Source organism: Typopeltis vanoorti, chromosome 1 (genome assembly GCF_054136105.1).
Source record: "Typopeltis vanoorti isolate ZY-2024b chromosome 1, IOZ_Tvanoo_1.0, whole genome shotgun sequence".
Taxonomy (NCBI): domain Eukaryota; kingdom Metazoa; phylum Arthropoda; class Arachnida; order Uropygi; family Thelyphonidae; genus Typopeltis; species Typopeltis vanoorti.
The window spans coordinates 38,321,420-38,347,428 of NC_143549.1; the positions used below are offsets into that span (position 1 = coordinate 38,321,420).

Here is a 26,009-nt window from a genome sequence, read left to right on the forward strand (position 1 = left end):
TGGTCACCTTTCTTTTTATATACCCTCCACAGAATTTTCTTCTTCTGCAGCTTTTGCCTAATGATATTACTCATCCATCTAACTCCTTCCTGATTAACCATCCATATCTTAGGTATACAATTTAATATTGCTACCTCTAGATGACCCTTAACTATTTTTATGCAATACTGACATTCTTGCCTTGCAGTGATTTATGCCATGGCATAGATTAAGCTTCTTCCTAACCTTGTCATAATCACCTACCTTGTGGTTCCACATATACCTCTTCTTGACAGAATATTCAGTCAAGACCGCATGTTTACTTTCACCAAAAAGAATCGATATGGTCATCTTGGTTATGGATCTTCTTCCTGTCTGACCCTATGACCTGGTCCAATAATCTTCCACTTGTAGTCTCTCATAACAAATGCTGCTGCTTCAAGTAATTATCTATTAGTAGGTGTATAAATTCCATTTCTTACCTACCATATGATCTTTCTTTCTTCCGGTCTATATCTCCGTAGTTGAAGTCCCCCCGCCCCCCAATAATAATCACTCAACCTGTACTCACGCATTGTACTACTTTGGCAATGCATGTCTTCCAGATCATCCATGGAACTCCTGGGCCTATATCAACAACCAACTGTATATTTTGTGTTACTGGCCTTAATCTCACCAGATTACTTTAAATGAACAGTCATTCTCCCGCCTATCTCCTATTCTTTTTGGCTGCAATTTATGTGCTATCAATAGCAGTACCCCTCCAATCTCTATCCCCTGAAAATACTAAAACCTTTACATTCTATCCCTGTAATTACATCATCAGGTGTTGCCAAGTCTCACTAATGCCTATAACTTTTGGAAAGGTTGCACTAACCAATGTCAAAAACTTCTCTCTCTCTCTCTTGTTCCTGATACTTCTGGCATTAGTATATATCCCTTCAGGTCCCCACCCACCTTTACTTCCTGAATTGACTATCTTATTCAATATTTTTGCCATTTGATGTTGAGGAATGATGAGTTAAACCATTTAGCTCATCATTTCTCAACATCAAATCACGTTATAGATTGGAAAAACAGTTCTACGCCTTACATCGAGAATGACTACAGACACGGAACTTTCAAAGAAGCAGCAGTGGTGCTACGCACAGGCAATAATTTAAATAGAAATCAAAGTGCTATTCTTAAAGACATATGGAAATATCTCATCAATTCTCTCAGCTCAACAGAACTACAATATGCGAAAAACTACACAACACGTGGTCATGTACCGGATTCTGACTGAAGCATTCGAACGCATGCAAGCCATCAAACACGAATTATCAAATGTAACGGCCTAGCAGTTACTAAAGTGTATGTTTTCATGTAACTAGATGCATTTGTTTTCACACCAGTACAGCCTTGAAAATTCTAGACAGTGGCTAGTGAAACTTGTTGGCTCTTTGTATTTTTAATACAAAGAGCCCACATTAAATCTTATGGTCTTTTAACAATAAAAGTTCTTAGGTTTTAATACATTAGACCAAATGTGAACAATTTAATAGACTTAATTCAAAAATTTCCATCCGATATTGTGGAATTATTCAAATTTGTTATTACATCCGGATACTTTACATGGAAAGAAAAAATTTACAAGCAAGAGGAACAGCAATGGCTCTCCCTTATCACCAAACAGTCAACCTTTTTCTGGAACACCTTGAAAAAAAAATCTTCACATTTGAACCTAAACCTAAAATTTGGCTACGATATGCTGATGGCATCTACTACCTGCAGTCATTCTGAACAAGAACTATACCTGTTTCTAGATAAAATCAATTATTCATCCTCGCATCAAATTCACACTAGAAAAAGAATCTTCACAGGCATCTCCTTTCTGGATTTACACATCCAACAAAAAGATGGTTCCATCTCCACTTCTGTCATCGTAAGCTGATGTTTACAGGTCATTACATTCACGATTCATCTGATCAACATCCATGTCAAAAATATGGCATCATTAAATCATTAGTACCCAGAGCACACAGATTTTGCTACTCCGAAGAATCTTCAAACCAAGAATTGGAAATCATCAAAAATACAGTCATACTAAATGGATACAATACAAAAACAACTAAAAAAACATCAGTCACTTCCTCACACATCAACCTTGACAAGAACAAGTCTGTAGGATTCCCATATCGTGTGTCAAAGGTATCTCCGAACATCTGTCAAAAATTATGAAGAAATACAAACTTGCTGCTACCTACAAACCAGTACTTCCTCTAAAGACAACCTCTCACCTTTGATGCTACCTGGCATTTATGAAGTTCCATGTTCCTGTAAGATGTCTTACTACAGACAAACAGGAAGATCTATTAGTAAACGCATATCTGAACATCAAGACCATATCAGTCTTATCAAACCACACAAATCTGGCCTCGCACAACACGGAGTTGAAAACCCAAACCATAGGATCAAATGGAAAAACACAAACTTCTACATAGATCCTTATATAAACATGACTGTTTATATAAAGAAAGTGCTGAAGCCCTATGTCACAGACCCAACTTAAACTGTAAGGATGATCTTACTATTCCTAAAGTCTGGGAAATTGTCATCCTTAATTGTTGAAAATAAATTTATGCATGCTATTTTAATTTAATTTAACTTCTTTATTTTTTATCAGATATATTTATTTTAATTTAATTCTATAACACGCTACTGCACGCATAGTGGGATTTCATTGTAAGCATGCGTCCTAACTGTATGTTATTCATAGTATTGTTTGAAATAATTGCTGATGATGTCCTAAGATACTTAGGACAAAATATTTACTTATTAAAAATAATTTAATTACTGTGGTTACGTGTGTATATTTAGTTATGAATACTCCACAGGTTTCACTATATAATAAAGTAGAGATAAGGAAGTTGTAATTTCTCTTTACAAGGCCTCGATATGCCCACATCTGGATTACTGTGATTAAGTCTGGTCCCCTGTGTTTCTTGCAGATGTGGAAGCAGTGGAGAGGATTCAGGATCGAGTGACCAAGATGGTGAGTGGCCTGTGGGATGTGCCCTATGAGGACAGATTGAGGGTGTGTGGATTACAAAAGTTGGTTGATAGGAGAAAAAGAGGGGGATATGATAGAAACATTTAAGTTGCTTAAAGGATTTTATAGGATAGATGCAGGGGAAGTGTTTCAGCATTTGGCTAGAGGAACCAGAACAAGGGGTCATCCCTGGAAGTTGAATAAAGGCGTGGTCAGTAGGGATGTGAGGACTAGATTTTTTGCTTGGAGAAGGGTGAATGAGTGGGTTGCCAGAGTCACTCTTGTGAGTGCTTTTTCTGTTAATGGGTGCAAGGAGAGGTGCGATAGACTGGGTCTCCTGCAATGAGTCTTCGGACTCCATGGAGGTGCCTGTATTATAATAATAATAATAATAATTAGTCACATGGGACCTATGTGACCCCAAAATTAAAGTTATGACATTTCTTTAATGTTTTAATATTTCTTAAGAAATGTTTTATTTATTATAAGGTTGATTATGGTGAGTAAAATTAAATAAACAAATCATTAATATTGATTTATATATTATATTAATTAACATTTTTATTCAGTCTTAATTTTCCATACAATTATTGCATCTTACTGAAGAATGCTCATTGCAACAAACCTCAGATATTTTTCACACTTTGACCTTATTTTACTATTCTTTGATCCTGGACATATTACACAGTTCCAGGAATATTCAGAAGTGCTTGGCTCTGGTTATGGCACTTCTGGTAAAATACTCATGTAAGTAGTCACATGGGGTCAGAATGTCAGAAATCATTCCTTACTCCATGACTGATTGGGCTGATAGCTGGCATATGACTGATTGAGCACAGGGACAGCAAGAAACTCAGCTACTTGAAATTGCAACAAAATTCTGTCATTGGTTTTGTCAAAAATCGAACTTGCATGATGGCTGGGGTCAAATAAACCCTATGCGACTAATGGTTAACTGGTCTGGAAGCATGTCTTTGATTCTCTTTAGTGCATGTTCCATATTTTTTTTAATTAGTGGATTATCTTGTAGTGAGATAATTTTTTGCTTGTCCTCAGGAGGTAGCCCATATTGATTTTTCTCTTTTATGCACTAAGAGAGAGAGAGAGAGAGAGAGAGAGGAGGCAAATCATACTATTCGGTGAAGTTGTGAGAAGGTGGGACCAACATGTGCATTAAGGTTCTTACCAACATTTTCTTTACAGTTACCTTCTCAGCACTGAAGAGCTTACAACTAGACTACTACTTATGTGTTATGCTGCTTCCTTGCTTCCTGATAGGTGATGCTCTACTATGGTTTATTTTTTGGATCTTCTTTTCATCCTTCCATCTTTGGCAGTGTGCTAGGTGATCTCTCTCTCTCACACAATTAGGGAATTTCAGTGTTTTGCAGTTAGTGTTTGTTCTTGTGATCAGGCACAGATGACAGATCCATGACAGGAAGTTTGAGAATGACAATACTCCTGACATTTAAGACAGTAGAGAGTAGTTCAAAGTTTTGTGAAGGTACCCGTCATTGGCATTCCTCTGACATATGTTGCATGAAGGAGTTGCTCTGATTATATCTGAGTTATTGCTAGGAATGTTCCAAGCTTCTTGACTGATTTTGGAGATTCTACCAACCCATTCAAACCCTTCTGGATGAAGAAGGGTGGCATTTTTCCAAGTGGATATGATATTCTTCAGTTGGATATAATATTAAAATGGTTGGTATGTTTATTGCTGCCTCTGATGTTTTTTATTTCTTGATTGTTTTCAGATGATGTTGGAATATTTATGGACAGTTAGAGCCTGTTGAGGGCCCTGATAAACTTGAGGATGAAAAAACTACTCAATATCAAAGGGAGTTTTTTTTTTTTCTTCAGTGCTAGAGCTTCTCACCCACCATGGACCCACACACAGATACCCACTCTCCAATCATACCCTTTCATTTTCTGCTTATCAGTCTATCTTGGTCACCTACCTCTGGATCATATCCACCTCCTCCTGATTTCCAAGGAAACCCAGTGCTCAGATTTGTGCAGTAGTCCAGATGTAGCTCATAAAGGCTTTAGAGGTATAATAGCCTCCTAATCTCTGATTGTTAAGTGTGTTTTTCAATAATCATAAAATAGCTGTTAGGTAATCCTATGAACAGTTTTAGTCGCCTTTACAGTACCCCTCTGAACTTCAATGAATTAAGCAAGAACATCAATTTTCTGCAGTCCAGTTCTATCAATATTGTGAACAATTGGATGTTGTTCACAATATTGATGGAATGTTGAATGAATAACCCAAAATGAATAACCAAGATATCAATATAGTAGATTAAAATGACAACTACCCTCCTTCATCCATAGCATCAATCTATTTAGACTATCTTGCCTAGTTATGCACTATCAGCAAATAACTGAACATTTCCCACTAGATCATTTTCTATATCACTGATGTATGAATTAAACAGCATCAGCTCAAGTACAGAGCCTGTGGTACACACACACACACACACACACACACACATGCACTCACTCTCCTGAGCTTTGTTTTTCCATAAGCTACTCTCTGATGTCTGTCATTCATCCTCTTATTCACTTCACAGTTATATCCATTCCCATTTGCTCCAACTTATGTAACAGAGTTTCAATTGGTATTCTGTGAATACCTTTGTATGTAGCCATTCACTTTATCTAACTCAGCTGTCACTTCATTATAACAAGTGAATAAATTACTAAGGTTTGACTTATCCTTTAAAAAAACAAGCAGCCATACTTATTATTATTTTTTTAATTTTGAAATTGTATTTTTTATGTTTAAAAAAAAAATAGTACAGTAGTATCTCGCTAATCCGAACTAATAAAAACCCTGGTCGTTAGGATTAGCGAATTTTCCCCCAAGAGACAACAATAACCAGCATTTAAGACAAAAATAATCAGATTCTAATGGTACATCAATTTAATTCTCTAAATAAATGAAGTAACTGATAGAAAAAAAAAAAACTACTGTACTATAATGTAAAACTTAAAAAATAATAAAAGTTTATTTTAGTAAAAAATTTTGTTTGTATATATCTGTATTGTTGAGGATTATGATTTAATAAACTTGCATAGTTCAGTACCTAACTTAATTTGCATAAAAAAATATCATTTTCTTGTACACAACACAAAAAAAAGTTTTTTTTATTTCTCTGTAAAAAATCACCGATTTTCTCTTTTTGCTTCTTGGAAGCTAAACTTTTTTCGAATGCTTCTTCTCAGAGTTGCATTAGCAATAATATTTTGTGGAATGGCATATCATTCTGCTTAACCCATTCTATATACATATTAAATTGACTATGCTATTGTTGATAGTGATGTTTTCTCCCTGGTGCAGGACACCAGAGTGTACAGAGGATTTGAAATTGGAAGCGATCACTATTTAGTCTTGAGCAGGATGAAATTGAATTTCATATTGAAAAGAATAACATGTAAGAAAGTTTTTAGAGCGAATAAAAGTTGTGCAGCTCTCAGATGGGAACTGTAGACTAAAATACACAAAGATTATTGAAGAAAAAATGAAAGAGTTTGAGAACTCCATGGTGAACACAGGGAGTTAAAGAGGCAGTGAAGGAAAAGAAGAAAACATATTAAAAGTTTCTGTCAAATAAGTCAGCTTTTGCTCTTACAGAATACAGAGACAAATGCAAGAAAGCGAAACACTGTGTAAAACTAGCTAAACAAAAGTCATGGGAGGACTTTATCAAGAACATAGAAAATAAATATCAAGAAGGTGGTAAGATATTCTGGAAGTTGTTGAAGAAGCTTAGAAATGGAGGAAAGAGTGTTGTAAAAGGAGTTTGAGATGATAAAAGTGACATGAAAACAGGAGAAAAAGATATCCTTGAAGTATGAAGTAATTACTTGGAAAAACTGCTAAAAGAAACAAGCAGTGATGATAGCACAGTGGTATAAAACACTGACCATGCATGCAGTCAGGAATACATATACATACTTGAAGTAGAAAAAGCTATCAAAGGTTTGAAATGTGGAAAGGCATCAGAAGTAGATGATATTCGACCAGAAATGCTGAAGTATGGTGGTATAAAAGTCTTACAGTGGCTGCACTGCATAGTTCAGAAAGCCTGGACAGAGGGACGAATTCACGATGATCGGAATAGAGCTCTAATAGTATCCATATATAAAAAGAGAAATAAAACTGAATGTGAGAATTACAGAGGTATTTCCCTATTGAGTGTTCCTGGCAAGATCTATCCAAGTATACTTGAGAAACCGTTGATAAGAATTGTGTAAGAAAAGCTTGGGGAAGAACAAGCTGGATTCAGGCCAAATAGAGGCTGTCAGGATCAGATCTTCACTTTACGACAAATAGTTGAGAAAGCATAAGAATATAACAAAGATCTGTCTTTAAGTTTTGCTGACCTGGAAAAGGCATATGACAAGGTGCTAAGAGAGAAGCTATTCAATACGCTACAGTTATATGGTGTCAATAGGGCATTATATCAAGCGATACTAAGTCATTATTTGAGATGTAAGTCAGCAGTTAGAATTGAAGGAAGTACAGGAAGATGGTTTAATGTTAAATCTGGTGTGAGACAAGGATGTACATTATCCCCTCTGTTATTCATTATCTATATGGTTCACATTATGAATGAAATTGGTATTAAACATGATATCAGAATTGGAGATGTTTATGTCAGCTCTTTGCTTTATGCAGATGATGTTATACTTCTAAATAAATCCACTACAAGTTTGCAAGATTCCCTGACTAAATTGAAGAGCTGTTGTAATAGATATGGTATGAAGGTCGGCAATAAAAAGACAAAGACGATGAAAATAATTAGAATTGTTGAAAATGTCAACTGTGTTGTGAACGGGGAACCTGTGTAACAAGTAAAACATTTCAGCTACTTAGGCACAATTTTTACTGAAGATGGTAAATTAAATAATGGAATAGACAACAGAATCATCAAAGCTATGGTAGGAAGTCAACTGAATAAATTCATATGGAATAAGAGAGAAATTAGTCGGAATACTAAATTAGCTGTATATAAGACAGTGTTCAAACCAGTTTTAACTTATGGATCTGAGAGCTGGGTCAGAAGTAAAACACTTGACCAAAGACTAGAGACTGCAGATATGAGAGTCCTGAGAAAGATTAGAGGCGTGAACAGATGGCATCAATGGCAATATCATATTAAAAACGAGGATATTAGGAAAGAACTTGACATTGTCAGCATCCAGGAATGTGTCAGCAGAGCTAATCTCAGGTGGTATGGTCACTTAAAGAATAGGCGAGGAAAGATTAGCAAAATACGTGTTCTCTGCCAGGTTGGTAGGAAAATGACCCAGAGGAAGACCAAGGTATAGTTGGATTGATACGGTACAGTACAAAGTGTCTTAGACGATAGAAATATAAGATCTGATAATTGGAGTCTTGACAAGCAACAGACTGATTTGGAGGAAAATTGTAGATAGGAAGTTAGTAAGGATGTAAATTTTTCATGTAGTACTATCATATCCTGCACACCCCTTGAAGATACATGTCAGGAATTTGATGATGATGATGATGTTTGTGTATTTTAGTCTACAGTTCATATCTGAGAGCTGCTCAACTTTTTTTCACTTTAAAACTTTTTTATATGTTCTTCTTTTCAATACGAAATTCATTTTTATCCTGCTCAAGACTAAATGGTGATCACTTCCAATTTCAAATCCTCTGTACACTCTGGTGTCCTGCACCAGGGAGAAAACATCACTATCAACAATAGCATAGTCAATGAGACTTTTCTTATTCCTTGCTTCTGCTCTCCATGTGAATTTGTGCATATTTTCATGTTGGAACATGGTGTTAGTAATAACCAGTCCATGTCCTGAGCAGAAATCCAACAGGTATTTGCCATTATTATTAGCTTTGCTCTTTTCTCCAAATTTTCCCAAAATATTTTTGTATGTCTGACAATCATTTCCATCTTTGCTATTTAGATCCCTAACAAGAACCAACTTTTCCTTTTTCATTGTGCCAGTTGCTTTTTCTAAAGCATCAAAAAATTCCTCCACTTCTACCTTAGTAGAACCTTCTGTGCAACCATAGGCACAAATAAGTCTCATTGTCCAGTTCCCCATTCTCATATTTGCCCACATCACTCTACTTGAGACAGCCTGCCATTCAAGAAGATTAGCCTCATATTTTGTGTTGAATACTATGGCTACTCCTTCTTTTCCTTGATTGTCATTGCCTGAATATAACATTTTGTATTTATTACTCAGAAAGATCTCACCAGTTTTTGTCTTTTTTGTTTCCATCACCCCAATTATGTTGATCTGGTACTTATCTAATTCCTCAGCAAGCTCCTTTCTTTGCTATTCACACTTATGTTGATAGTACTGATCTTGAACTCTGGTGATGTTGATTTTGTGTGTGTTTTACGATTTGTTCCAGTAGCTAACTTTTCGCTGTTTGCCCTGGTTCCCTGGCAAAAACAACGGGGGACCCTTGTTTAACCGAGCGACCCAGCCGACATGAAAATCTGTCATGTTGTACCATCATTTGAAATTTTGGTTAGAATACAATTAGGTCGGCTAAATCCCAAATTGCCAGCCCATCCTCGTCCATTCAGTATCCAGGTAGATACCTAACAGGGTGCACCACGAGAAGGTGAAGATTGGACATTAGGTCAGAATCTCAGAATAAAGGCTATGTGGAAGTCTTCTCTCAGTTATATAGCTTTGATCCTTAAGCATCCCACTACTACCATTCTTGAATATATAATACCAAAGCTTTAAAACTGTTGAACATGTCATTCTTCATTCTGAGACCTGAATTAATCTACTAACAATGGATCAAGAGTTTCATTACTTTCCTTTGAAAAGGGAATTAAGAATGATTTCATGACAAATAACTGCCAAAATCTGTTATGATGGTGGAATTCTTAAATTAAGAAAGTAATCCAATCTTATTAATTCATTAATATAAGACTAATCTGTCATGTAATTGCTCCAATCTTTGCAGTTTTATGCACCCAGCTGCAGGCACAAATCAAGAATGTCCATAATAACATGAGACACAGAAAGTTCTATCTTGTAAAAAAAAATAATAATAATAAAGTAATTTACAGTTTATCTGACCACAGTGGCAAGGCAGTTTGCTGTCTGATATTGAGGGTGAGATAAGTGAGGTACAATTACATGGTGCTCTACCATAAGTCAGTTGACATACCTTGGTCACTGATAAATGGTAGATTATAAAACAAACCTGTGATTACATATTTATAAGGATAAAATACTTTTCTTCTTAAGAAAACTACTAGTATGACAAAATAATGTGAGAAGTATGAAAAAATAAAGAATTTTGCAGAACAAGAAATGAATGACGGAAAAGGGAGGGGAGAGAGAGAGAGAGAGAAAACAAAATTGTCTTACCAGTGATTTGTTTTGCTGTTTTTCAGATACAATTTCAGAAAGTCTTTGGAGATTGCTATTGCAACTATGCTGATTTGGCCACATACTTAGAAATTCTGATGCTAACTTTGTTCTGAAATAGTGAGCAGGTAATACTATTCATTTACTCATTGCTTTCATTATGTTCTTATAAATAATGTATAACAATGGGTAACAACATCATAATCAAAAATATTAATTCTCCATTATTATTTTGTATTTCTTTGATTTTTTTTTTTTTTTTTGGTACTTCATGTACAAGGTTATTCAACCAGTAGTACTTACTTATTACTATAGTTAGTTGAGGTGAAAAGGAGAAAGAAGGGATCTGTTAACAATGAATTGAAAATATACCTTTAAGAAGTACATAAGAAGGGATACTGTTCCGGAGAACAGAAGTAAAAGGAAAGGAACAAAGAGAGAGAAACTTATTCTGTTTTATTTATTTATTATTTTTTTTTTTTAAATTGAACTGTGAAGAAGTATGTAGCTGAGGTACATGTCTAAAGATAAAGATTCAGAGCACAGTGGAGAGAATTACCAAATCCAATTCTGATTTCACAGTCACTGTGAAATCAGAAATAGTGGCCATAGAAACATAAGTCAAAAATGCAAGCAATAAATACTAACTGCCTGAGTCAAAATGTTAACTAGTGGGAAAGGAAATGGGTCATTAATTCAACCTAAGTGTGTCTTCAGAGAGCTCTGGGAACCCCATCCTAAACGTGAGAAATACTCAATGGATGCCTTTTTGTTTGTATATAGAGGGAAAGGACTGTTTAAGACAAAACAGAAAAGCCTAATCTTTTGGATGACAAGAAAACAACAATACTAGTGATATTCTTATTGAAATGTTCTAAGCATAAGCAATCTTTTTAAGCATGAAAAGATAGTTATCTCAAGAAACAAAATACCCGAGTTTTATCAAAAATAAGTTATTTTCAAAAAAAAAATTGCAAGAAATATGACAGGATTGAGTTTGCAAAAAACTGAACTCAATAAGGGAATCTCAAAAATGGTTTGGAGAAGTTGACAGAAGTTTTTGTGATTTGTTTACTAGTTTGTCAAATGAGAAACAGGAGTGTAGTACTGTTATTCATCAACAAACTGAAGACTGAATTTACAGTTAAGTGTAAAAGGACACTGATGTATAAAAGGAAGAGAGCAGACAAAACAGAGCCTTGAGATACAAAGCATTAGTTTCAGCTTTGGTGGATAAAGATCCATTTACAATCATAATATAATGTATACTGTGTCCAAAACCTAAGTATGAACACTATTTCTGAAGATGACAACCACAAATTCAGACAAATCAGGCTGTGGTAATTTGTATAACTGATGATTTCAAGTAGAAAGTAAAAACACATATACATTTTTGAACAGCATACAAAGGGGATCACATGGTAGCACTCAACAGGATAAAAGGCAAAAGGCTGCACAATTCACTTAGTGAAAGTGTGTTTGAAGCAAGCTCTTTTCATGAAGTAATAAAGTTGCAAACTTGGATGTCTTGTAATGTCTCAAAGACATCATCTAGATGATTTCATGTGGGGAAGAATTATTGGAAAGCTTGAAGAAGGCTGCAGAATTACTGATACTACCAGAGAGTTTTGAATCTCACTATGTGAATGTCCAAACTTTCTGGCAATATCAGTAATTCTGTACAGTAAACAACTATGCAAACTATCCAGGCTCTGGGTAGCATTTCTAACCAATGGAATGTGTTTCAGATGTCTGCTAAGAGGTCGCCCTCACTCTACCATGGAGCATGAAGACAGATTTTAGTTATAACAGCAAAATGTAATTGACGCACTACGGTAGATCAGCTTGCAAGTCGGATTAATTTAAGCAAGTATGTGGATATCTTGACAAACTGTGGCAAGACATCTACGACAAGTAGGTCTGTATACCCACAGGCCTGTAGTCTGCATCCCTTTATCCACAGCTCATCATAGAGCACATTTTCAATAGTGTTGTATCCACAAAAATTGGACAAGACACCAATGGGCTAATATGCTCTTTACAGATTAGATTTGTTTTAGTTTTTTCTCCAATTCCGGACAACACTTGATCTGGTGTGAAAGTGGTATTACTTATGATTGCAAGAATGTTTTTGAAAGAGATAGATATGGCAGTGCTGGTGTGAGGAGGCATTATGCTTAATGGATGCACTGAGCTACGAGTGCTGGAAAAAAGGATTATGACTAGTGGATGATATTGCAAAGAAGTTCTTTGACATCATGTTCAGTTGTTCTGTGGTGCTGTAGGCAAAGAATTCATTTTTATGGATGACACTACCACACCACATTGTACATAAGCAGTGGAGATACTTCTGGAAATCAAGGATGTTAGTTGAACTAAGTGGCCAGCATGCTCCCAGATCACAACCTCATAGAACACGTTTGGGACACAATAGGAAAATGTATTGATGATGGAAATTCCCCACCAGAAAACAAAGAAGGCTTTATCCTTGTTTTTAAGGAGGAGGAGGAGGAGTGAACCAGTTTGCCTCAAGAATGTCTGAATCACCTTGGTGGTCTGCATGGTATGACAATGTGAGAGCTGTGTCACAATTCAGGCTGGACATGTTCTATAATGAAATGTCTTCCTGTAGAGTTTTCTGTAAGTACTGTACATTAATTTCTTAATTACATCCTTAGGAACTTTGTAACTTTTGTCAAAAACATACTGCCATCTAATTTGTATGAACTTTGCATAAATCAGGATAAGACTCTCCTCAACCATGCACCATCTGGTATAACAACTTCAGTTCACTATAAACCTATCTTCACGGGCTGTCAAATACAAACTTCAGCCTCATCCTTATTCAAAATTGCACATCATCATATTCATGGCTGTCTACTCGAAACCTGAGATATCAGACTAGAACGTGATGCCACAAAAAGCATCATGCTGCAGAATGGCTTCACCTCAAAGAAGATTCGATATCTCTGTGATACACACATCGATTCCAAGAAACCTTTGCCTGTACAGCAAGTCCATACATTGCAGAAATCTTTAAATCAATTTCATAGATCCTTGAAAGATATAATTTAGTTCCCACATTTTTTTTTCGGTTAATAGAATCATTTTCTGATTACCACCATTAAGGATAAATAGCTCCTCCTTCCCCCCCCCTCTCTCTCTCTGCTGTTTATCAGGTTCAGAGTAATTGGCTTCATTCTTACTTTGGACAAACAGAACATTCTGTTGAAAAACAATTACGGGAACAACAGTTTTACATCATCAATAATAAGCTAGAAAAATCTGGCCTGCACAGCACAGAATAAACATTGATATAATATCAGTTCATTGATATTGTGGTCAGTATCATTGGTCCTTGACCCACTTGTAAAATCAGGGTCATTTTAAGTTTGAGTGACCGTCCAGAGAGATTGGTAAAATAAATTTACACCATTCAAATTAAATCAGAATGACCATCTTTCCATAGCAAAAATTGAGAAAGTCTTATCTTAATAAAGCAAGCAGTAACTCCTAGTAATTATTATTTTTTTAAAATTTACTTTATTATTATTATTTTTGATCACACTTTAATTCAAGAGGCCATGTGGTGTTATGGAACAACAATTCATTGTTGTTCCTTTATTTTTTGAATTGCTTGCACTGAAGATGATATGTTAGATACAAATCAAAATAAATATGCTTTAATAAATAATTATTAAATTCTTGTGTGTTTTGGTGATTTTTGTCTGTTTTTATTGTGCTTTCCCTTAGAAAATTAGTGTTTTGTAGTATACTAGTGTACAGTAGATTTCAGTGTTTTTTAATGCATTTAGTATTTTATTACATATTTTTATTAAGATATTTCAATATTTAGTATATGTTTGAAATGCCACCAAAAAAGGGCAAGATATGTAATGCTAAAAAAAGCATTGCAGGTGAGAACAAGGTTAGCCCTGCTAACGAGGTTACTGAGGAGGTTAATGAAAATAAATTAACCTCCAAAATCAGACAGTGCAGGAAATGCAAAAAGTCGAGAGACTTTTAAATGAACAGAGGGAGAAAAAGAAAATTAAACAGAAAATAAGAAACAATAAAGCAAAAAAAAAAAAAAAGGAAGGCAAGTCAGAAAATAGCGGAAATCATGTAAGTAACGTTGTTAGTAAAAAGAAAGAAGTTATTTGGTATGGTGACTATAATAAAACATGCTATAGATGAGCGAGTTATAACATCAAGTCTCCTGGAGTGAAAATTAAGAATATAAAGGAAGCAATTCAAAAACAGAAAAGTAAACAAAATCGTAGTTGTAGTAGGTACTAACGATTAAAATGGCGATAAATTCAGTATGAGAGAGGACATGAAAGGGTAGTTGGAAGAAGCGAGAGTGAAGAGTGAGAAAGTGGAAATCGTCAGTATTTTACCTCGCTATGATAAAAATTAATTAAGAAGAAGAAGAGCTATGATGCAAACGATTTGATGTGTAGGCTTTGTAGAAGGAATGGATGCAAGTTTTTGGATGTGTGCGGTGAGTTTAAGGGAAGATTGGAATTAAGGGGTAAGACAGGTGTTGTACTCTACCTTACCGGGGTAAGGTAGTACCAACTCGTAACAAAGGTGGACCAAGCTAACACCACTCCTATCCCAGTATCTCCCATAATGCAAAACACATCTCCTTGCGGATATGTATAATGTTATGCATTAAGGGATTGGCCAGTCCTGAAGATATTTTCAAGTGCAAACTTTGTTTGCTCACACTTGGATAAAGGATTAAACTAAATTTATTATAGTCTAACCAAGTGAAAAATAAACTTTCAACATCTTTCTCTAAATCCAAAGTAATTCAATAAAAAAAGGTGGCACACCTTTTGGCAACTCCTATAGGTAAAGATGACCTTGCTATTGCTTCTGCCTGGTATCTCCACCTCTGGGCCTGGTTCCCACTGAAGAGACCTCAATAAAGATCGAAACTAGTCTGGGTAGTGGCTAATCCCTTAATGCATAACATTATACATATCCGCAAGGAGATGTGTTTTGCATTATGGGAGATAATGGGACAGGAGTGTTGTTAGCTTGGTCCACCTTTGCTACGAGTTGCATTGTACTACCTTACCAGGGTAAGGTAATACTACACCATATTCAGTCCTGAAGATATTTTCAGGCGCAAACTTTGTTTGCTCACACTTGGATAAAGGATTAAACTAAATTTATTATAGTCTAACCAAGTGAAAAATAAACTTTCAACAAAAATAACAATAGTTTACCCTTCCTAGACACCTTAGTAACACGCCTTCCTAATGGTAACCTTTCTTTCTCTGTATATAGAAAACCTACTCATACAGGCAGATACATTCACAAACTCTCCCACCACCACCACCCCTCCCAGCAATATGGCATTATTAAAACTCTGACCAATAGGGCCCACAATCTTTGTTCCAGTAAAACTGCCCTTTCAACCGAACTCAAACACATACACAACACCTTCCTTTCCAATGGCTATAATGACTACAGAATTAAAAAAATAATCAAGTCCTTCCCCATTCCCCGACCATCTCTTCAGAAGGACTTCAGAAATGCAATCACCATTCCTTACATCTGTGGTACTTCAGAAAAAATAGCCAGATCATTAAAAAAGTACAACATCCATATAGCTTTTAAGCCCCACCATAAACTTGCTACCCTTATCCGCTCCACTAAAGACCAGCTCCCTCCTCTTTCAGTGCCTGGTGTATATAGAGTACCTTGTTCCTGTAAACTTGCCTACTTCGGACAAACAGGCAGGTCAGCATTCATCCGGTTAGAAGAACACAGCTTTTACATCTGCAAGCACGATTATGGTCAGTCCAGCCTTGTAGACCATGTTTTGGATACATCCCACAGGATCTCCTGGAAAAAAAACTACCATGCTTCACCATAGTAAATTCAAAAAAGAAAGACTATTCTTTGAATCTGCATCTGCACTCAGGAATCAACCTAATTTAAACAAATACAGTTGCATTAAACTTCCCAATATTTGGGAAACTTTAATTATCAGAGATCCCTCTTTACATACCAGGCCACCTGCAAATGCCCATAGAGGGTGCACCACCTAGATAGGACTTTAGTTTCACTTTGTATTGTATTTGTGTGTGTTGTTACAAAAAGTTTTTGTAATCCTGGAAGTTGTCTCTGTGACGCATAAGAAATATTGAAAGTATTAAAATTAGTTTTAATCCTTTCTCAGTGCTGTTAATATTCCATTAAACCTCTAACATGAATTCTTCACAGCACTTAAGTCTCAACACACATATTAATAATACTGTAAACTTAAACATGTAGTTCTATCATGGTAACATGAGGGTACACTCCTTGAGGGTACATATATAGATCTCTAAGTCAATGTAACTAGTCTTCAAACATAGATTATTAGGCTGATTAGTCTTACTGGCAAAACAGGACTCAGTACAAGGATTAATAACAACATCATCAATTTCAGAATTTAAAGAATTACAAAAAATAAAAATAAGCCAGCACTTTATTGTGAAAATGAAAGACTGTGTTCTTGAAAACCAAGATCTCTTACTCAGCATTAATATCACTAACCTCTTTACAAAGGTCCCCATCAATAACACAATTATCCTATCAGAAAATAAATTTCCATCAAACATTATGGCCCTCCTCTTCACTCACATGCTCTGCTCATATTACTCAGTGTGGAAAGTTATGCCTGCCTTCAAAAAAGAAGAAATGTTCCTGGACTCACCACTGTGACCTTCATTATGAACTTCTATAAAGAAACATTTGAGCAGAAAACTCTTCAATCTGCAATTTGAAACCTAACGTCTAGCTTTGTAAATGCAGAATTACTGTTTCTTTATAATGTCTTTTGTGGTTAATGGATGGGAGGGGAAGAAATAAACAAACAATAAGGGCATGCATGTTCTCTCTCTCTCAGTGATTCGCTTTAACCTCTATCTTACAGATGCAGTTTGTATGCTACAGGTACTCCAATGGTCACTGCTCTACTGATGAGGCAACCATCCTTACTTGCAAATATACCAAGAGAACATGCAACTTAACTTAAAGACAAAAAAAATGCTATTGGTGGTGGTGCACAATAGATAGCATTGTATCTAGCAGTGTTGCTGTGTGTATTTAGATGATTAAGTTGGGGAGATAGTAAGTTGTGAGCAGTGTGCCCTCCCACAATTATCTTTGGAGGTGCCACATAATAACATTCTTCCTCCTTTCCGATAGGCTTGTTAAAACAAGACTAACATTCCTTTTCAGTACAACAGCAAAAACAAAATCCATTTCTTCTCTTCCTCATTTATTCCATCTTCTTCTGTCCTCTGGAACAGCCTTTGTTATGAAGTATTTCCTGACAACTACACAGCTGCCAACTCTTCAAGATAGATGTCAATAAAAAAGATTTCTTCTTTCTTAATCCTCACATGCATCCTGCATATACAGCACAGATGTACTCTAAGTTCTGCTTCTTATATATGGGGATATATATATCCCAAGAACAATGTAGCTTTCATCCTGGTAGAAGCACAACTAACTAAATCTTCACTGTAAGGCAAGTCTTTGAGAAATCATGGGAATATGCCAAGAATGTCTACACATGTTTTGTGGACTTGGAGAAGGCATATGACCGGGTTCCTCGGGAAAAGCAAGCAGTACATGAGTATGGAGTGGATGGCCAACTATTAGCTGCCATCAAGTCCCTATATGAATGCTCGGAGTTTTGTATCAGGGTAAACAGCACAAAGTCTGAACCTTTCACAGTCTCCGTTGGCCTCCACCAAGGGTGTGTTCTTTCACATCCTCCTTTTCGTAATATTTATAGACTGGATTGATAGGCACAGTCGAGGCAGTGGGTGTGTCAGAATTGGAAGATGTAGCATTGGATATCTGCTTTTTGTAGATGACCTAGTTCTGCTTAGCTCTTCCACAGATGACCTCCAGCAGATCCTGGATAGGCTTGCAGCTATTTGTGCAGAAGCCAGGATGAAGATCAGTGTGTGGCCAAAACCGAAACATTTGTGGTCTCAAGATAACCATCCCAATGCACTCTACATGTGAGTGGAGTCCTACTGAGGCAGGTGGAGAAGTTTAAATGCCTTAGGTCCATATTCACGAGTGATGGAAAGTGGGACATAGAGCTATATACTCAAATCGGATATATACGCAATATTGCAGGAGCTTAGCCGTTTGGTAGTATTGAAGTGGGAGTTAAGCCAGAAGGTAAAGACATAGACTATATCTTCGATACAGTCTATGTCCCCATCCTCCCCTATGGTCATGAGAGTTGGATAATGACCGAAAGAATGTGGACATGAATCCAAGCGGATGAGGTTCCTTCAAGGGGTTGTGGGGGGCTGACAAGACTCAAGAGAATCAGAAGCTCTGCAATTTGGGAAACCTTTAATACTCAACCGCTGCTTCTCCATGTTGAGAGATCACAGTTACATTGGTACCTGGTCAGAATGCAACAAGAGAGGCTTCCTCGGCAGGTCCTCTTTGCCAAGCCAGAAGGTGGAAGGCCAAGGACTCGCAGGATAGATTATATCCAAAACCTTGGGTGGACACGTTTCAGAGTCCCACTAGAACAGTGCTTCCCAAACTTCTGGATGTCAGGGCCCTATGGAAAAATTAAAATATTTCACGGCCCCCTCGAAAAAAAATCGCAATACAGACATATATTATTATAACATTTATTGCATTTATATCAATACAAAACATACACAGCGAATATTGCAAAAATCAAATGCAAATATTACATTTTTAGTATCTTACACATTTGACATGGTACATTATCTCATATTTTTATATAGATAGATATATTGTTACTGTACATTTGCAGTACAGTACAAGCACATGAAACATAAAATGATTAGTAATAAAGAAAAAATTAAAAACATAAAAGAAGTTTAATAACAATTTAATCTGATGGATGTGTTTCAATACTGCTACACAAAAAGTCGATATCAGCTGAAATATTTGAAACTGCAATTCTTAGATTTCTGCTTTGAAATGAAACTTATATGAATAAACATGTATTTACTTATATTCATTAAGCGCCGAAATACGCAGGAAGCAAAATTTGTGAACCCGCACCAATGTGAGATTTTTTTCCATTAAAACATAAAAAATAACAAAAATTAAATACGTTTCTTTGAAGATAAAAAAATCTACTTAGCCTTAAAACATTTTAAATTTGTTTTCATCATTTCACGGCCACCCCCCTCGGCAAAACCTATGGCCCACAGTTTGGGAAGAACTGCACTAGAACACCTGAGCTTTGTGGCAGAGGATAGTGACCGCTGGAAGTTTCTCTTGCAGCTGCTCTCCCCACAACCCAATTAGGAAAAGTGGGCCATGAAGATGGATGGATATATCCCATAAAATATATATATATATATATATATATATATATATATATATATATACAGTCATCCCTCGACTTACGTCCTTTCAAAGATACGTCCATGATCCCATAAGGGAATAAATAACATTTTCGGCAAAAAGCATGCACAGTGGCAACAACACTTTCAGCAGCAACCTCCCTCGGTAGTCGGCACACGTCTTCAACAGCTCCTCTGTTGATTCTGTGTTTGAGAAATGGGTTATTTGTGTGTTTATCATTAAATATTTCGCGATGTTTTGTGCAATATGGGCCCCTACATGCACAATCAAAAAACCTAGTGAAGAATTATAGAAAAAGAGGCAAGCAACTGATCTTGAAACGAGGTTACAAGTCATAAAACAACATAAAGCTGGTAAGCCCATCAATGTGATCGCACATGACTTTGTTTCATTCTCATTCTACAGGATCGTCTCATTCTATAGTGGTGACCATTTTGAAAAATAAGGATAAAATTGTAGGGGCTGTAAAAGGATCTGCTTACATTAAATCAACGATAGCAATGAAGCAACGACAAGGTCCTATCGGTGATATGGAAAAGTTTATGTTCAAACTTCATTGATGCAACCGATGGATCAGGGAGTTCTTGCAATGTTTAAGGCTTATTATCTATGGAGAACTTTTTCACAAGCCATTTCTGATACTGAAGGAAATGACCAGACTCTCATGCAATCTGGAAAACATTCAATATTTATCATGCTATTAAAAATATTACTGTGGCTTGGGAATTGTGGCTTTGAAGTGACCCCTCACTGTATGAGTGGCATATGGAAAAAGACATCAAAAAGGTTTGTGCATGATTTTGGAAGTTTATAATAGTGGGCAAATTCAGATTGTAATAGTAAACAATCTGAATCTCGAAGTGAATGATGACGACATAATTCAACTCATAGAAAGTTCCCCTGAAGAGTTGACCAACGAAGAATTGGTAGAACTGGAAAAACAACAATTGCAAAAGAGGAAAAACGAGAAAAGGAGGAGGGAAAAGGGAAACAGGAAGGGGTAGTTAAACAATTCAAAGTGAAGGGTCTTGCAGAAATGTTCTTTGCAGTTAGTGATGCTCTCAAAATGACATGGACCCCAATGTTGAACACTACTTAATAATAGAAACAAAAGTACAGGATGCATTTTCTTGCTATGAACAAATTTATGATGAAAAGAAGAAGAGGAATAAACAAATTACATCAGACATTTTCATAAAAGAAAAGGGTTATACCAGAAGAGCCGCAGCCTAGTCATTCACATAGCAAAGGTGATGAAGATGTGATTGTGGAGGAAGATTTGGGTGCTTATTTTCCTGTTTTATAGTGGCAATAATGCACAGTACAGTTTTATAAGGTTTAAAAATCAAAATGAGTGTATAATTATTTCGGTTAAGTCCCTAACCCCTATAACTCTGTTGATTTAATGTATCGACTTGCGTCCGACTCCACTTACATCCTGCTGGATGGAACAGAACCCGGACGTAAGTCAAGGGATGTATGTGTATATATATATATATATAGGCAGTCCCTGGGTTACTGACGAGATTTACATTCCTGAAAATGTCTTTAGGTCAGATTTGAATGTAACTCAGATCCCTGATGACCCGTGCATATATAATGATGATGATAATAATAATAATACAGTAAAATCTCGATTTAACGGACAGAAGTGATCGGCAATGTTTATAAATTGCGTCTTTGGATACATTCGCGTATATTCGTAATATTTCGTGTGTGTTAATAATAGTTCGTGGGAGTGCATGTGCTTTGGTTTGGTAGCAGTAGTATAGTGTCAGTAGCATTGCTAGCGCAAATCATGTGGTGTTCGGGCTGTTGCTGGAGTAATTTTTAGTTAAACCATTATTAATCATTATTAATACTGTCTGAGTTAATATGGGGTTAAACAAAATGAGTAAACTTGACAATAGCACAGAAACTTCAGTTAGTAAGTTGGAAAGTAGTGCCTCTGTTGCTCATGTTTAGTGTCAGTAATTTCACCCTGTAAAGTCACCCTGAACTTTACAGGGTGAAAAAGCAAACAGTTTCGGACATATGTCAAATTGTTTGCTATACGAAATTTCGGACAAACAGTTTCAAAAATAAAGACAAACTTACTCAGTTTTTTCACTAAAATATAGTGTTGAGAACTCCAAAAGTGGTTTCACTGTGGCAGATAAGAAACATGTGAAGTTAGCCAAGCATAAGAATTTAAAAGAAAGAGTTTACAAGTGGTTAGTTCAACAGCGGTTTAGTGACATTGTTGTTCGTGGTGTTGAACTAAGGTCGGCTGCTGAAAAACTGCCTCGTGCTTTGAAGAATGTTATGAACCAGTTGCCTGTCATCTATTCCAGTTCAAGGAATGCCCTGGTTTACAAGTGACATTTTTTCCAACTGGTTTCTCAATCACTTCATACCTGAAGTACAGAAGAACTACCAAAGAGGTCCTGAAAGTCTCTCCTGAAGTAAAGGCTGTTTTACTTCTTGATAATGCATCAGCCCATCCTAATGCTGAGAGGCTGGTTAGTAGGAATGGAAGAATAAAATGTATCTTCTTTCCTCCAAACATCACTTCTATAATACAGCCTATAGAACTGGGGAGTCATTGTTGCCTGCAAGAAGTTTTATAAGAAGAAGTTTTTTTAAGAGGTTATGGTTGGCTTCGAGAACGAAAATGATCCTAAAAAAGATACAAGAGGAGCCAGGATACTTAAAAATTTGCACGCATACAACATCAAGTCTGCCATCTTCAATTTTGCTGCCACTTGGAAGGAGATAAGGACTACAACATTGGCTAATGGCTGGATCAAGTTAGTGAACGAAAGTGAACCAAAATACGATTTCAGAGGTTTTTGTAACCTCTGATTTCCATGAAACTTTGAGCTGGTGATAATGTCAGTGAGAATGACATTGAACAATGGTTAGACATCAACGAGGGCGACCCAGGCTACCAAAATTTCAGCCAGGAAGAGATTGCTGAAGATGTTCAACGGGGTGATCAGGAGGCTGACAATGAGGAAGAAGAAGCAGTTCCAGCTGGTCCGAAACTATTGGTGGCTAGAGAACACATGGACAACATCATCTCGTTCATAGGTGCATCTTCAGATCCAGAGGTGATTGCTTATTATGAACATTTTCGGCAATTTCAATTGTTAATGATTAAGAAACAGTATAAAAGAGGAAAGCAACTGAAACTTGATGATGCTTTTTTCAAGCCCAATCTTCAGTAAAATGGTATTTACATAAAAATGTTCTCATTAAAATATATTAATACTGTACCACTGAAAGTGTTTTATTTTCAATACTCTTCCTAAGATTTACGATTTAACAGACTTTCGATTTTTGCAGAAAACTTCAGCCCCTAATGGTCCATTAAATTAAGAGTTTACTTTAATAATAACAACAATACCATAATGACTGATATGTGGCAATAATAATACAGTGTAATAACTGTAATAACAATAATAATAATAATACTTCTGTACTGTAATAATGTTACAATAACAATTGTGCTCATTCAAACAAACAGAACATAAAAACAAACTCACACAAAAAGTTTAGACAGGAGATATATCAAAAAAGAATGTTGAAGGTTAACACTCACCTAATGTTGCAACAATGTCTTACTTACTGGAAGGGGCATTTTTGAGGTAAGAAGGTAGGCTAACATTAATCAGAAGATGATCATGGAGATGGTGCGGAGAATCAGGATTTGACTCTGTTGCTGAAGAAGGGGAACTTACCACAGAAGTCAGTTTCTTGAAAAAGGTATCTTGGGTTGTTTGCACAGCCATTTCCTTTTTTTTTTTTCATCATAAATGGCATTGTAGCAGCTGATTTCTCACTAATTGCATGGTAAACCTTTGTAAACAGCTCAATGTTAGGATCTTGCTCTTCAAGCTTAGCAAATCCTGCTTCGATTAGATGAAAGGCTTCAGCTAATTCTTGTGTCGTAAACTTTCTTTGCTCTGGATCTTCTGATTCTTCATGTTCTTATGTTTCTATCACCTGCTTCTCTATCTCCATAAGGTCTTCATTGGTTAATTTTAATTATGATGAATGGGGATCTAGTAAGTCAATGACATCATTTTCATTGATGTTCAATTGCAGTATTGTCATTATCCACCATAGCTTTGTAAGGAAAGCCTGTTTTCGTTAGTATGGAACGTTGTAATTCGAGTTGTCCATAACCTGGGGACTGCCTGTATATGTGTGTTTGTATCTCTCTCTCTCTCTCTCTCTCTCTCTCTCTCTCTCTCTATATATATATATATATATATATATATATATATAAGTGTAAGTTAGCTGATCTAATATGGAGGTGGAGGTTTTTTCTCCCAGAAAATTGAAAATTGGATTTTAAGTCCCTCACAATAGGCAAACTAGCCCCACGAACACACAGATCTACTGCTCTACAGCCATAAATGTGCTGCCAGCATTAATTCGTTGTGACTCCTAATCAGGGAACTCTACTCATCCTAAGAGACAGATGGGTCAAAGAAGAATATATATATATAGCAGCAAACACACAAAATCCACTTCTCCTCTTCCTCATTTATACCATCTACCTTTGTCCTCTAGAAGAGCCTTCCTTATAAAGTGTTTCCTAACAACTACAACTGCCAACTTTTTTAAAATAAATGTCAACAGACTTCTTGTTTCTTAATCCTTACATGTTCTACACACACACACACAGATATATGCTCTAATTAAGTTCTTCTGAATTTTGTATGGGAAACATATATATATATATATATATATATGTGTGTGTGTGTGTGTGTGTGTTTTCTTTACCAACACCAATTGGTAAAAGACCGTTTTGTTTGACTGTGATTGTGCTATCTACCTTTTCTTATTTCTTTCAGTGCATAGTTGATTATATGTTAGGTGAGGTAGTTTTCTTGACTGTGATTGTGCTTTTTAAGTGAGCATGTGTGTGTGTTTTTTTTATTTATTTATTTTTTTAATTTTTAATTATTCTTTGAACATGTAAATTTTAAAATATTCTAAGTCATTTCTCTTGCATAATTTTATGAAACTCAATTTATATACAATATCTGTTGTACTGGGTCCATATTTTTAATTATCATTGTTTATTTAAAAACTGTAAATGGAATAGGAAATTAAAACTGGATTACCTAACCTAACCTAAAATAAACTATGCACTAAAAGAAATAACAAAAGGCTATTTCTTTTAAGGTAAGGATGAAATGATTTTTATGAAAGAAATAAAAAAAATGTAAAATATATTAGCACAAAAACAATAGATCATAGCCATCACACCCGTCTATACTTGCACTCGACTGAGAGGTTAGGTACGCAAAAAGCTAAGAGAGTCAAGAGCGTGTTGGGACCTGCAGACTACAGAATCAGACAGACTCATCACTTATTTCAGGCTTTTACCAATTGGTGTTAAAGCCTGAAATGGAAGAGTTTACGAGCATTTTCGGACTTTTATCACCTCACTATGTAAATGTTTTACATAGTGAAGTGATAAAGCCCGAAAGCTTTACTTAGTAAAGCTTTTGGGCTTTTACAGTAACATATATATATATATATATATATATATATGTTGTAAAGAAAAATAGAAATAAAATGCCATGGTAATGAAAAATGTCACTCATCCTGAGGGAGGGATCAGTCTGCTGTGGCTTTGAAAATATGTCTTTCTGATATGTCTCACATTTCTTTTACAATTCCAAAGACAGGCAGAAAGAAATTACAATAAGTTTAAACCTATATTATGCCAGTTAAAAAAAAAAAAAAATCCTGGAGACGATACATTATTCTATATATATTAGTTTTGGACTAATTTCAAAAGTAAAAGTAATATTAAATTTTTCTTTTTTTAAATACAACACATTCTATTTGTGAAGTGGTTTGTCAGGCATTTAATAATTCATTCATACTGAATTACAACCATCATATCTAGCATAACTTTTTTTTTTTTAATAATACTACTATATCAATTACTGAAAGTAACAGTACAGCTGAAATTTCTTTAGTAAAGAACCATCTCAATAATTAAGTTTATCCTGCAAAAGAGGAGAGGAAAGAAAACTTAAATAAAGCATGTGTGTGTTTCTCCTCAACCTAATAGTTGGTGGGCTAGCAATGCTACTTTGCTAGGAATTATTATAGAACAAGAGGTTTGCCATTGCTTTCTTTGTGCAATAGTATTCTATGTCTGCAGATGTATGTACATGGGCCAATATGCCTGTTTTGAGAGATGAAAAAACCC

The 26,009-nt window shown here is 35.7% G+C and overlaps 1 protein-coding gene across 1 annotated transcript in view; it reads right to left on the bottom strand.

The window, feature by feature from the left end:
- The window catches only part of IKKepsilon (I-kappaB kinase epsilon), a 406,399-nt gene that overhangs the window by 177,344 nt on the left and 203,046 nt on the right, over positions 1 to 26,009 (bottom strand). The window contains exon 12 of the mRNA XM_090415707.1: positions 10,403 to 10,514. Within this exon, the coding sequence (XP_090271833.1) occupies positions 10,403 to 10,514 (112 nt within the window). The remainder of the gene's footprint in view (positions 1 to 10,402; positions 10,515 to 26,009) is intronic.